The sequence below is a fragment of the Hipposideros armiger genome, unplaced genomic scaffold (genome assembly GCF_001890085.2).
Source record: "Hipposideros armiger isolate ML-2016 unplaced genomic scaffold, ASM189008v1 scaffold_24, whole genome shotgun sequence".
NCBI lineage: Eukaryota > Metazoa > Chordata > Mammalia > Chiroptera > Hipposideridae > Hipposideros > Hipposideros armiger.
In genome coordinates this window covers 6608531-6622208 of record NW_017731374.1, presented here as the reverse complement: position 1 = coordinate 6622208, position 13678 = coordinate 6608531, and the positions used below count along the sequence as shown (strand labels likewise).

At 49.5% G+C, this 13678-nt stretch overlaps 1 protein-coding gene across 5 annotated transcripts in view; it reads right to left on the bottom strand.

The window, feature by feature from the left end:
• Positions 1-13678, bottom strand: part of ZNF618 (zinc finger protein 618) — a 170781-nt gene that overhangs the window by 62924 nt on the left and 94179 nt on the right. For all 5 annotated transcript variants that reach the window (XM_019635873.1, XM_019635874.1, XM_019635877.1 and 2 more), the window contains exon 2: positions 13553-13596. In XM_019635873.1, the coding sequence (XP_019491418.1) occupies positions 13553-13596 (44 nt within the window). The remainder of the gene's footprint in view (positions 1-13552; positions 13597-13678) is intronic.

Below are 13678 nucleotides of genomic sequence, written 5' to 3'. Positions count from 1 at the left end.
CCCCGGCCCAATGCAGGCACAAAAGCACACAACATCCACTCCCTTCAGTGTAACACCCCTGAGCCCTCGCTGCACCAGGGACATAGGAAACTTCTCCTTCTTCCCTGGCTTCACGCTTTAGATTTACAAGCCCAAATGTTGCTTTTGTGGGATGCTTTGCATTTAATTAGGTGTCCTAATAACAATGGAATTGCAGAAGTACTTATATCACTTTGAATTAGTGGCACAGCTCCTTCTAACTTCTTTAAGAATTTTTTTTTCCATATATCATCTTAAAAATAGAGCTCATTATTTTAATTATATCCATTTAAATGTACAGTGGAGCCCTTGGATATTCTCAGCACGAATCATTAGGTATATTAGTGAAAAGCACTCGGAATCTATCTACATGCTGACACTCCACAATCTATTCTATTTGTGTCGCTGTAAAGTAGATTTATATATAGATAACTACAAAATAGTTGCTCAAGATATGCTATGAATTTTATATTTAACCCGAGTCACACTTCAACATAAAATCTAAAGTCGGGCACTAAAAGGATATTTCTCAGTTAAGTACATAGTGTCTGTGGTCCCTGGCTACTGCTCCTGCCAGAATGCTGGGAGAGAAGCCAGAACAAGTGGGTCCTGGCCCAAGGAATTCCCTAAGAGCCCTGGCCTTTTAACAAGGCAGTGGCCCTCCGAGCACATTCCTTAAAGGCCTAGGGCTTCCACAGCAATGGCTAAAAAGCACCCATGAGGCCTGGTTGAGGAGAGTAGTGTTGGGTAGGGCTCCAAAGATCCCTACTCTGTCTTTGATTTGCACAGCTTCGCTTTCAGGCGTGCGTGTGTGTGTGCGCGTGTGTGCGTGTGTGTGTGTGTGTGTGTGTGTGTGTGTGTGCGCGCGCGCGTGTGTGGGTTTGGACCTCTTTCTCCCTATAGTAAATAGTGCCCCACCCCCCACCCCCCAATCCCAAGAACCTGTGAATGAGACCTTATTTGGAAAAAGGCTCTTGGCAGACGTAGTTCATTTAAGGATCCTGAGATGAGATCATCCTGGGGGATTATCTGGGTGGGCCCTAAAGGCAATTGACAAGTCCTTATAAGAGACACACGGGGAGATTGGCCAGACAGAAGAGGGAACGATACAGACAAGGAGGCGGCAGCCACCTGACCACAGAGGTAGGCTGGAGTGATGTGGCCACGGGTGAAGGAACGCTGCAGCCACCAGAAGATTCTCCCCAGAAGGAATGTGAGCCTGCCAACACCTTGATTTTGGACTTCTGGCCTCCAGAACTGCGAGAGAACAAACTTCTGTTGTTTTAAGCTACCCAGTCTGTGGTAATTTGTTACAGCAGCTACAGGAAACTGATACACTATATAAGACTAAATTTGAAGAAATAGCTCCAAAGTGGTTAAGTGTGCAAACCACTGCCCTCCACTACGCTCCGTTTTCTTTTTCTTTTGCTCCCGTTCTTACTCATCCCCCATTACTGCGTCTGGCCAGTCCACTGTGCTGCCGATCCTGCCCGAGGAGGTTTCAGCAACACATGGTTTCCTCTGGATCTTACCAGATGGTTCTCCAAGTACTTAGACCCACCCCATCACATCTGGTGCTCACAAGAGCCCTGGGGCCCAGATGGGGGAAACCCAGGCACAGAACAGCCTCCTCCACGCCCACATCCGACTGGTGCAGGAGGCCTGGTGCACAGCAGGGACTCAATCAGCACAGGGAGTGAATGGCATGCCTCAGGTCGCACAACTTCCAGTGATGAGCGTGGTCTGGAAACACTCTTCCAGTAAGACCGCTGGTTCCCACTAAGCCCTGCAGCCCAAGACAATGCAACCGAATAACAAATCAGTGCATCTGAGGCCCAAAGGCAAATGCCATTTCTGGCCACGTTGGAGGAAGAGTCCCAGCTGATGCCAGGTGCCCAGGAGTCAGACAACTTTATTTCTGGGTACAATTTCTACATCATTCCTTCAAAAAGGCGAATGCCTGAAGTTCTACCAAGTCACGATAGTTGTGAGAAGTCATCAGCATGCCAGACTTCAGTCCTGCCTGTGCTTGACTCCTTTTCCCATCTGCCCCACAAGTGAGCTAGAATCTGACGTCTGAGGCCCTGGGAGAGGCCAGAGCCCTATGCAGCAGGGTGTGTGTGCTTCCTTGCACAGGACAGGCAGCAGTGCGTCAACCTGCGCCCCAAGGCTCAGCCTGAGGACCATTCCACCCCCTCCAAAGGTGCTTTAGCCACTTGAAACAACGTGAAGGGTTGGGGGTGAAAACTCTGTCATCACAGTGTGTAGACAATGGCTTGGTTAACTCCCTCTATGATAAAACTTCATTAAAAGACTCCACTCATCAGGAATGAGGGCTAACTGGCCTCAAGCTGAGTTTAAGTGCACTCCCCATGAAGGCATGGGTGTATGGGGCGGTCAATGAATTGATGCACATCCAGCCATGACTTCAGGGGCTGTGTTTACTCGGCTGCAGAGGCTGACCACTGAGCCAGTCCTCCGACTCTCCCCATCTGTCCACCTACCGATCATCTGAGTCAAACGACTCTCATGTATCTGCAGATGTCGGCGCGCCCCTCCTGGCAACGCTTCCCAAGTCCAGTGAGACGCTGCCGCCCCCATTCCACCAGAGCTGCTCTTCTCAAGCCTCCTGGGGCCTCCATGCTCCTCGATCCGATGGTCCCTCCTCGGTCCTCATGCAGCTCGTCCTCTATCAGCAGCCTTGGGCGAGCTCTCCTCTCTCTTCCGGTCCAGGTCTTTCCCCACTCTGCTCGGTGCTCAGTGGTGGGCCTCCCACCTTCTGGCCGCTCTTCCACTTCCTGCTGATTCCTGTTCACCAGCCTGACCCTTATACCCTGCCATGCCCCAAGGACCAGCTCTAGAACCTCCTCTACTTTTATCCACTCTCACTCCCTAAGTGATCTCGCCCAGACTCATGCTTTTAAATATTAACTATGTGAAGATGAACCGCAAACTCTATGTCCAGCTCGGACCTGCCCCCTGAACTCCAGAACTGCACCAACAACTGCCTGATGGACACGTCCCCTGGGATGCCTAACAGGCACCCATATGTGACAGGTCCACACCGAACCACTTGCACACCCCTTCCCCCAAGTGGAAAAACAGTTCTTTTGACTCCTACCCCAGTGCTCTTCCTACTAAACCCTGCAGACTGACACCACAAATAACTGCCGTCTTCTCATTTCAGTCACTAGCGATTCCACCCCTCCAGCTTCTCAGGCCCAGACCCTGGAATTATCCTTGTCTTGAATCTACCAGCAAGTCCTATAAAACGCATCCAGAACCTGACCACTCCTTACCACCCAGCGACCGCCACTCTCACCCAAGCTGCCTTTGCTCCTGTCTTGTTGTAATAACCTCGTCATCAGTCTCCTGGCTCCTACCTTTGTCCAACACCCTGAAATCAATGTTCAACACAGCAGCCAGAGTGATCCCATTAAAACAAGCCAGGTCGTGTCACTCTTCAGCTCAAAACCCATTTATGGTTCTGCATCTCGCCCAGAGTAACAGCCACAGTCCTCGCCCAACCCTCAAGGCTCTCCGTGACATGCCCTGTGCACCCACCGACCTTGACTGCTAACACTCCTCTCCCCATTCCCCTTTACTGGCTATCCCAGTCCCCTTGCTGTTCCCGGAGCACTCAGGCAAGCTCCTGCCTTGCGCCTCTGTATTTGCTCTTTCCTCCGCCTGGAATATTCTCCTGCTCCCCAGATGCCCCCATAGCTAGTTCTCCACTCCTTGAGGTCCTTACTCAAACATCCCAGGGCTAGCGGAGATGTCCTGACTGCCTATTCCAAGGCCTCCAACCCTCCGTTTCCCGCTTCCCTGCTTTATTCGTACTGCTCAGTATTTACCATGTTTATCTAACATACTTGTCACCTCTCATCCTCTTCCCCGTCTGCCTCCCCAACTAGAACATAAGCTACAAGAGGACGGGGGCTTTGTCTCACCAGCACACTGTCACATCCCAGCACCTGTAGCAGCTCCTGGCATGTGGGAGGTGGTCCATAAACACCTGTACATTTAAGGATCCAAGGTGCGAACCCTGGAAAGGTTAATGCCAGTGCAGCCTTCAAGGTGTCTCCCCTCCACGGCCCCACCCCTAAAGAACAGATGGTTTAACTGCTTCAACTGATATTTAGAACGGAAGCTAGCAATGTCCTTCCATGTGGGCCTCAGTGTACCGTGGGCTGGAGATGTTCCAAAGGACTCAACTTACTGAATAAGTGATGCTCATTCCTGAAGTATCCAAGTCTTACCTTTATCCTTTCTGACAGGAACTTCCTCAAATATAACATACTCTCCCTGCTTCCTCTTCCAGACATGCCAAAACAGAGTAGCCTGGTAATGCTCTGGCACCAGCTCTTTTTTTTTCTCCAGGCATATTGAGATATTGGTGACATGTAACATGTTAAGTTTAAGGTGTACCATGGTGATGATCTGATACTGCAAAACAAAATGACAAAAACTCTAGAGAATTCAGGGCCGCCATGCTATCGAAAATTAGCAGACTTGGGCCCTCGGGGCACAGCATGGGGTATGAGGTCTCGGGGAGCCTGCAGTCTCACACCAGTGGTTCTGGGAGACCTCCAGAGGCAAGGGCTCCACCCCACTGCTTTCTGTACCCCTCCACCTGTCGCCTGCTGAATGATACAAACAGAAAGTGACCGGATGTCAATACGCCAGCATGCAGGGTGGAGGAGGTGCTGGTGGTGCTGATGGTGTGATTCGAACTATGCAAACAACAGGGTGACTGAAGACCAGGGCAGCTGCGGCGTACCGCGTGCTACGACCGACCCAGGCACGGCGCTTCACGCCGTAGTCGTGCAGCATTTCACTGTTCTCCATGACGCCTTATATGGCAGGTAGTTTTCTTTGCAGATATTGGAGAAGCAGAGTGACTTTTTCTCGGTCGCACAACTTTCTAGTGACAGAAGCGGGATTCAACCAGGTCTGCCCAACTCCAAAGCCTGGGCTTTTAACCATTTGGATGATTTCTCTTTTCTTTTCTCAAGGGAAGAGAAAATAATAATAATAAAAAAAAACACCTGTTGAACGAATGCACGAATAAATGGCTAAATGATCAGAAGCTGCCAGGGATGGGGAGCATATTCCCTTGTCTCTTACTGTATCCTTGGTATCCTGACAGAACATGGCACATGCTAGATGCTTAGCACCAGTGACATGGGCGTGCGATTAAATAAAAGGATGAGAGGACCCGTCTGTGCCTGAGAAAAGTACTCAGGCTTTGTGCTCATTGCTGACCTCCAACTCTCCTTGACGAGTTCGAAAATGGCTGCTGTGCTCTCACATGTCCTTTGGATAGAAATGTTTTTAGCTACAAGGACAGAAATCATAATGGGGATAAAGGCCACAGCTTCCACTAGCCTGGAAGGGCCAAAAGAGAGAAGCTACAGCAAAACCCCCATTTCCACAACCCCGGTAATGAGGCCTGCGTCTGTATTTACTATTCCGCCCATGTTTCAAATCTTCACGCCATCACCTTAATAACCCTCAAAATTATCCGTACTTCCATTTCTGTCATGTATCGCGGATATATTTTAATAAATAGTCAAGTAGAAAAGATGAGATTAATAGATTAAAACTATTAACCTATTAAACAACTCTTAACAGTCTAGAAATTCAAAATAACCTACAATGCATAAATATATCATTAGTTTGAAGTAATTCTTAGGCACTTAATTTTCTTCAGTGTATGGTGTCAGTCAAGCCACAACTAGGTAATACTGCAGCTCAGCAAGACAGCATGACGGTTTCAACATTAAGAGTTAATTCCCTGGTTAATTTAAGCCTAAAATAGAGAAAACCAGGCATCCTGAGCAACGCTGTCAAGTCACAAACTCTGACATTTAAGCAGGTGGGGCCCTCTGGGTAAAGCTGGGAACCTCTTTCGTGGGTGTCACGGCACATGGAAGGCTGGCCCAGGTCACTGAAAAGAATTACTGTTGACAGCATTTTAAACAAACGCACAGCCTTCGTCTTCCAATGGGTCTGGCAGTGGCGCAATTTGGATCCGTTAGCAACATGCACTGCTTTCTGAAGACCCACCTCGCCGTGTCTCCTCTCACATAATTGTGGAGACACCGCAGACTCAGGAATTCTTGCCCAGATAGAATCCCTTCGCTGACAGGTGGGGAAAGGAAGCCACAGAGGGGCCCATGCCCGCTGTCCTGCATCTTCCGGTGGCACCCATGGGTTCGAAGAAGACCCCAGAGGGCAGATAACTCCAGTGAGGAAGGAGGCAGTCCCTAAGCTGGTCCTCATGCTGGATGATGTATAAACAGAGAATAAATACACCCCCTCTGATACCAATGTTACTTCCTGCCAAGGCTGCGACTTAGCTACCATTCCTTTCTCTCACAACTCCTCCGGCCACTTTCTCCTTGGAATAAAAGGTCGGCCCGACAGGACCACTTCCCCTCCGACATCCTGTGTACACTGACAACTGATGCCTGGAGCTGCCCAGCGGCCACCCCTCCAGCATGCTCCCCATGTCCTGGAATTATATCTGGTCTCCTCTCCTCCACGCTCCACCCACCAGACCTTGAGGCCAGCTGATGACAGATTGAGATTTGTAACGTGCAGCCAGCTGTGTCCACACACTCCATGGTGAGGATCCAGGCCTGGTGCCTCACTGCCCAGAGGCATGCTGCCCTCGGACACACAAATGAGACTCCCAACCATATGGTCCAGGCCTCCCAAGGGGTTGGGATGATAAACTAGATGCATGGGCCGCTGCCAAGCTTCCTAACCTGCCTATATCGCCCTCTCCTCACGTGTAATCCGGGGATGTTAACACTCACTGCTAAGGGTTGTGTAGAAGATTAAAGCACAGAGATGCACACAGGAGCCCAGCATGGCACCCTACACATAGCAGGGCTCAATAAATGTTAGTTCTTTTCTCCTGTCCTTACCAAGCACTCGCCAGCCAAAAGGTGAAAAGTTTGGTCAAACTATGAAAAAGATGAGCTTTTAGGCCATGGATGGAGTGCTCATAAATGAATGCACAATAGAGAGGGAATTTTTAGGCTCTATGGAAATGAAAGGAGCAGCAATGAAGAGGAGACCTGAGGACACACAATGCAGCCAAGTTCACTGCAGCATGGGAAGGTCGGAGTGATCGAAAAGGTGCGTTTGGAGTGTACCGACATTCTTAACCATCACGTACTGCATGGAATCTGGAGGAGACTGAAGCTGAGGGTGAGGATTTTTCTCTTCAGTTGGCAGAGCCAGACAGACGATGAGGTTGTGGAAATTTCTGGAGTTGCTTTCTCAGATCAAGGGCGTGTCAGTATGGGCCTTAAGGAGCAACTAGATCGGATCATTCGAGTTACCATTCTCAAGGCTGTGCTTTAGGACGAGACAAGACCTCTGAACACTCTGAGTGAAACTCCAGCTTCACAGGGAAGAGCTTCCTGAATTTGCACAAGGAGGCTCGTGCTGGGTGGGTGCACCGAGCAGGGGTTCCCTGGGGTCTCCAGTCACTTCGCTCAGCTGGACCACTCCATGCTTGAGAACCACAGTGCCAGCTGGCAAAAATGATTCACCGATTTTTATGTGCATAAGGAAGTTTTCATTTCTGTGGCTGTCTCCACAGGGCAAACCTATGGATGTGTCTGAATTTTCAAGACTCTGCCCTATTTGTGGAGTCTAGGTTTAACAGTAACCGATTAAGCAGAGTAAACTCTGCCTACCAAAGAAGTAACTGGCCACCCCTTTGGAATAAGTACCTGAACTTTCAGAGTCAGCCTACAATTTATGATTTGTGTGACCCAAAGTTTGGTAGGGTGAGAATACACATTTCTGTAAATCAAATAAGCTCCAATAACAGGGGCATAAATCTAGAGTCAAGGTGAAAGGTGCAGCCTGACTAAAATACACCCAAAGTTCTCAAATAATTCCTCCTGCTAAGGCCGTACTGGCACTGACTAGCATCGGGCCTACTCTTACTGGGAATGTTTTTTAGCTTAGGGCTACTTTTAGTTTACTGCTGAAATCCAAAATGCTAAAACAACAAGAGCATATTATTTACAAAAATAATCATGCAGTTGTACACATGTGGTTATCAAATGAAATGGTCCACCAGTGAAAAATCTTGGCTTAAAGGACAAGCCTCAGACTGGCCCAAAGCCATTTGACTATTTGGATGATGTCAGACAAATTTATTTCTCAATTCCATTCAAGGAAGAGGGATGCCAATCACTGCCTCAGAGGGCCGCTGATGGGATATGTGTAAACTGCCAGGACACAGTAACTGAATCATGGCAGGCCCTCGACAGACACGAGCTCTACCCCCACCCTCATCCCCACCACCAGTCCTCTCTCTGATGTCTAAGTTCTACAAGAAATCAATTGCCACTCCACTGTTACCTCCTCCTAGGAATGGAATCCAGCATGGTGGTGATGTGATGATAAAAACAAGCATTTATTGAATACCTACTATGGACCCGGCATTGTGCTAAGGGTAGACATAGTATTATTATTACAGTTGGTAATATTATTATTAAATTATTATTAATTAATATTATGAATAATAATATTATCATCACCGATAACACCATGAGGGAAGTACTAATACAACCTCCATTTTACAGATGAGGAAACTGAGGTCAGGTAACAAGCCCAAGGTCACATAACCAGGCAGTGGACAGTGCCAGGCTCTGAACAGGGCAGTCTGGGCTCTTCAACACTGTTTTAAACTACTTTGCCCTTAGAGGGGTAGACAGAGGGTAAGGAAGATGTCTGGCACAGCTGGCACGGAGAGGGGGAGGCCACATGAGTTGCAGCTGGTCCATTGTGGGGCTAACCCAGGGCTGAGCAGGAGGCTGTGCATTTTGGATGAGGGACTCACATGCTTTGCAGAACTAGATTCCTCAGGCCTGGAAAAAGTGGCCTTTCAGAAACTAATTTCCAAGCCTACCTTCTAAAATCCTGCCTGTCTTGAACCTTTGGCAATACCTCTTGTAGTATCTTGCCCGCAGTTTATTCTCCTCCTGGCAGCCAGAACAATCCTTTTAAAACCAAATCACATCATGCTACCTCTCTGCTCAAAATCCCCAGTGGTTCCCCACATCACACAGGGTAAAGGCCAAAGTCCTGAGAACAGACTCCAAGACCCTACAAAGCCACATCGGCCTCCTTGCTGTTGCTCCAACATGATGTACCCACTCCTGCCCCAGGGCCTTTGCACCTGCTGTTCTCGCTGCTCGGAATGGGCTTCCCCCACGATGCCTGGCTCCGTCCCTCATCTCCTTCAGATTCCTGGTCTTGGCGATGCAACACTCCCTCTGTCCTCTAATCCCCTTCCCTGCTTTTCCCCCATAGTATTTTTTACCACATGACATACCACGTATTTTATGTGTTCATTGTGACTCTCCACACCCACTAGAACATCAGCTCCACAAGGCCAGGGGTTCTGTCTGCTTCGTTCACTGCTGTATTTCCAGCACTAAGGTCAGACTCTGGCACTCAGTAGGTGCTCAATAAATATTTGTGGGATGAATGAATGAGACTTGGTTTTCCATCTTCTCCCCCACCCTGACAATCTCCCTGTCTACACGATTCTGATCACCTGTCAGGCAGTTGGTACACACAGTGAACAAATGAATCCCTGGTTTCCTTATCTCCAAAATGAGAGGGTTGGACTAGATTATCTAGAGTCTTTTCAGCTCTGAAAACCTTCAACCGACCAAAAAGAAGGAATAATTCTTCATTACAGCAAGTCCGTAGCTGCATTCACTCAATTATAAAAACTGCATTTCCTTTAGAATTTTCCACAGTTAAGGCCCCGTAGCCCCCATGCATCTCAGAATAAGTGAGGTTTGGGTGCAGTTGTGCTACGTGACTTGTAACCTGCACACCAGGTCAGCATTAACCTCAAGTGCTGGGATCACTGGTCTTGTAAAATCGACCCAGGTTGAGTTCCAGGGAAGTAAACCAAACCACATTCGGTTGTCTCTTAGAATCAGAAACACCACCTCTCCTTGTCCCCCTCAATTGAACACTAATTCCTTAGCAGCCCATACTGTTGGTTTTGGGGTTTCGCCAGGGGCCCTCTGGAGGAGTAACAAAATTAGGTGTTCCGGGCCAAAAGGAAGGCACTGGGACGAAAGCAGACCCTGGTGTGTAACAGAGTGTGCTGTGCGTGGCACGGCTGGGAGCAGAGCGTGAAGGTCCGTGTCAGAGAGTTGCCGGGTCCTCCACGGTCATTCCTGACCAGGGCCGCCTAGCCTAACTCTGACTTCAGGGAGCCTCAGGCCTTTGTTTCCCCACCCGAAACAGGCACTCAATGAATCTAATGCTCTATGAAGTGTCTACGAGTTTAAACCCCACCTGGCCAATCTAACCCAAGGCCAGGGTCCAATTTACCAGTGGCATCAGCTGAAGTCTACGCTGATGTTCTCTTGACACTTAACACACAATTCACTTCTCAGACTAAATGTTGGGTCACTATACAATACTACTGCTTTGGTCTTTCAAAGGTGCTCTATTAGCATTAATGACAGAATCAATATAAACTAATTTGTGAGCTCTTTCGAAGTCCCTGCCTTCTTGACAAGCCCCAGCCTATGCATAGCCCTTGGCCCCTAAAAGGCTCCTCTAACATCTGTTAACTGACTGTTTCATACCAAAAGGTGGAAGGGTGCAGTGGTGAAGGCACCGACATCAGAGAAGGCAGACCCGGGTGGACATCCGGGCTCTACTGTTCACTTCCAACTGGGCGGCCTGAACCCCGTAAACCTCTGTGCCTCAGCTTCCTCATCTGTAAAGTGGAAATAGTAACAGCACCTCCCTCTTAGGGCTGTTATAAATATAATATAAATTAACAGTAAGCTGATATACGTACATCACTTAGCCCAGAGCCTGACACGTAAGTGCTAACCCAATGGTAGCCATTATTAGAAATTTCTTCTTTATGCCTCAAGTGACACACACAACCACAGTGTTTGGATGGTCCTCCCTGGTGTATATTCTAGTACCATGGTAATAAGCATGAGGTTCCACCACGGAGCAAGCCCGGCCTAGTGAGGGAGAGCAAACAGACGGCACACACACCACCTCCCCGCCCACTCCCCTGACCGGGGCTGGCATCTCTAGATCTATCTCAGCACTTTTGTCCTCTCCCTGCAGCTGTGGGCTGATAAGACTCAGTACAGAGCTTCAGGCAGCCACTAAGACTATGGGGAAACCTGCCTGCTGTCCTCTGATCAACAGACAGATATGCTGGTGTGGGAGAGATTCACACACGAGGGCAAGGACCACATCTGTGTGCGAGTCATGGGACGTGAGGGGAACTTGGTCTCTTTGTTATAAACCCAGCACTTTGAACAGTGCCTGCCACTCATCAGACACTCAAATATCTGTTGGATGGATGAATTAACATCACATCCATCTGAGGCCATAGCATACAGCACTGGGACTAACCTAGCAGGTGCTCAATGAACGTGGGAGGACAGTAGGAGAGGCTAGCTAGACGCTCACGTGAGCACAGTACTGCTGAGTCCAGAAAGCACCCAGCTTTGGCAGGTTCGGGACCTGACAGCCACTCACTCATCACATGACCCTGAGCGGGGCCTTTCCTCCCCATGTGTACAATGTGAAGGAGCAGCTACACAGAACCCAAGGCCCCTTCCCGTCCTGATATTCTGATCCAGGAAGCACTTCCAAGCCCCACGCTAGTCTAAGGATTCCCACTGTCTCAAAGGCCATAGCTCCGTACATGGTGCTCATGCAAAACGCCTCTCCCAGGGGCCCAGGAAAGAAACCCAAGGTGCTGGGCAGCTGCTGGCCTTGGTATGGGTCACCGCCTGCATTCACAGGCCCACGCCTGGCCATCCAGCTCTCCATTCCAGCCCACACTCCAGCCCCTACACCGTGCCCACATCCTCTCCCATCTCATTCAGCGCATCCAGCTCACAAACACTTACTGAACATCTGCTACAGGCCAGCCCCCAGCAGTGAACAAGACAGACATGGCCCCCGGCTATGGAGCTGGCATTAGCAAGGCAGAGAAAAATACACAAATAAGCAAAATAATTAAAGAGCATAAACAAGCCACTGGTTCTGGAAGAAGGAGGTCAGGGAAGGCTTCTCTGGAGGAGAAGGGATGGAATCGAGACCCGAAGGATGAAAAGGCACTAATTATGAGACAACTGGAGAAAAGAACACGCCAGGCAAAGGAACAGTGGTTGCAAAGGAAAGGCTCTGAGGTCAGGGTCAGCAAACCATGGCCATTTGTATATTTATGTATTATCTATGGCACCTCTGCATTACACTGGCAGAGCTGAGATGTTGCCACAGAGACCATGGCCTGCAAAGGGTAAAATATTTACTGTCTGACCCTTACAGGTAAAGTGGGCTGACCCTGGGTCTCAGAGTGTTAGATAAATAGAGAGGTGAGGTTAACTAAACAGACTGAGTGAGGGGGAGACTGACATACAAGGAGATTGGGGGTGGGGGGGGAGCCACCCTGCACTGGGTTGTGTGGGTCACAATGACATCTAGCCTCATGTCACTGCCTCTATTCTACCTGCCACCACTCCACACCTAAACAGATGCCAGGGTGATCTCCCTGAAACACAGGGCTGGACATGTTACTCTTGTGCTCAAAGAGCCTCAACAGCTCCCATGGTTTCCCAAAGCGTATTCCAAGGAACACTCACTCCATGGGATGAACTTCAATAAAAGGGTTCCATGGTCAAGTAAGTTTGAGAAGCATGGCATTCTCGTCTCTCTTTTGGATGTTCTCAAGCACACACATTAGCACATGAAAGGCTCTGAAAAGTTGCCCAGCAAAGAAATTTGTGGACTTTGTTTAACCCACTGTCCAAAGTTTTTTGACCATAGTACCCCCTTTTTCCCACAAAAATCTATTACCATTTTAAAGGAATAGTGTTCCAGGGGCTGAAGGGCAAACGCTTCTGCGTGGCACTCACATATACCAGTGCCTGCCTGTGCCACTGTGGTGGACGTCCCCTGCGGGGGCCTGTCCAGTCTCCTTCCCACCTTCTTTGATAATGAGCCCAGCTTTCTTTTGGAGACCACCCCTCCCCCTATCCTGCCAGCTCCAAGGCAGAGGGCACACCCCTGGCGTAGCTCAGCTGAGTAGCCCATCCCTCAGCTTTGGAGTGACCGGTTCAGGGGGATGAGCACAGGACCCATGCCAGGCCAGTGGACTGCAGTCAAGGATGGGACTGGCCGCCCTGGGGTTCACAACGCAGCAGCCAAGATGGGCTAGCCCAGGGTTTTCTGTCCAGGCTTGTGCTTCACCCCTAAGTTCCACCCAATGTGAGCAGCTAAAGGCCAGTTCAGGACTGAGTTATCGTTGGTTCTAGTCACAGGTGCCCACAGAGGACACCAGGGGGGCTGGAAAGTGCTGCCCACAACCACACATCCTCCAGGGAAGTATGGGCACTTTGTAGCAAAGTGAGCTGGCTTGCACCATCCATCCTTTCAGGGGGAAAGCCCAGAGACAGGTGGCTGTTAGCTGGGAGACCAGGGGACGGGGGTGTACCTGCTCGCCGTGCTTTTCCTTCCAGCCGCACTGGCTCCGTCAGCCTGCAAAAGAAACCCAAAACACCCACGTTAGCCAAGGGGGAGATGAAGACTCTACCCACTGTCACCCACCAAGCTCCCCCGC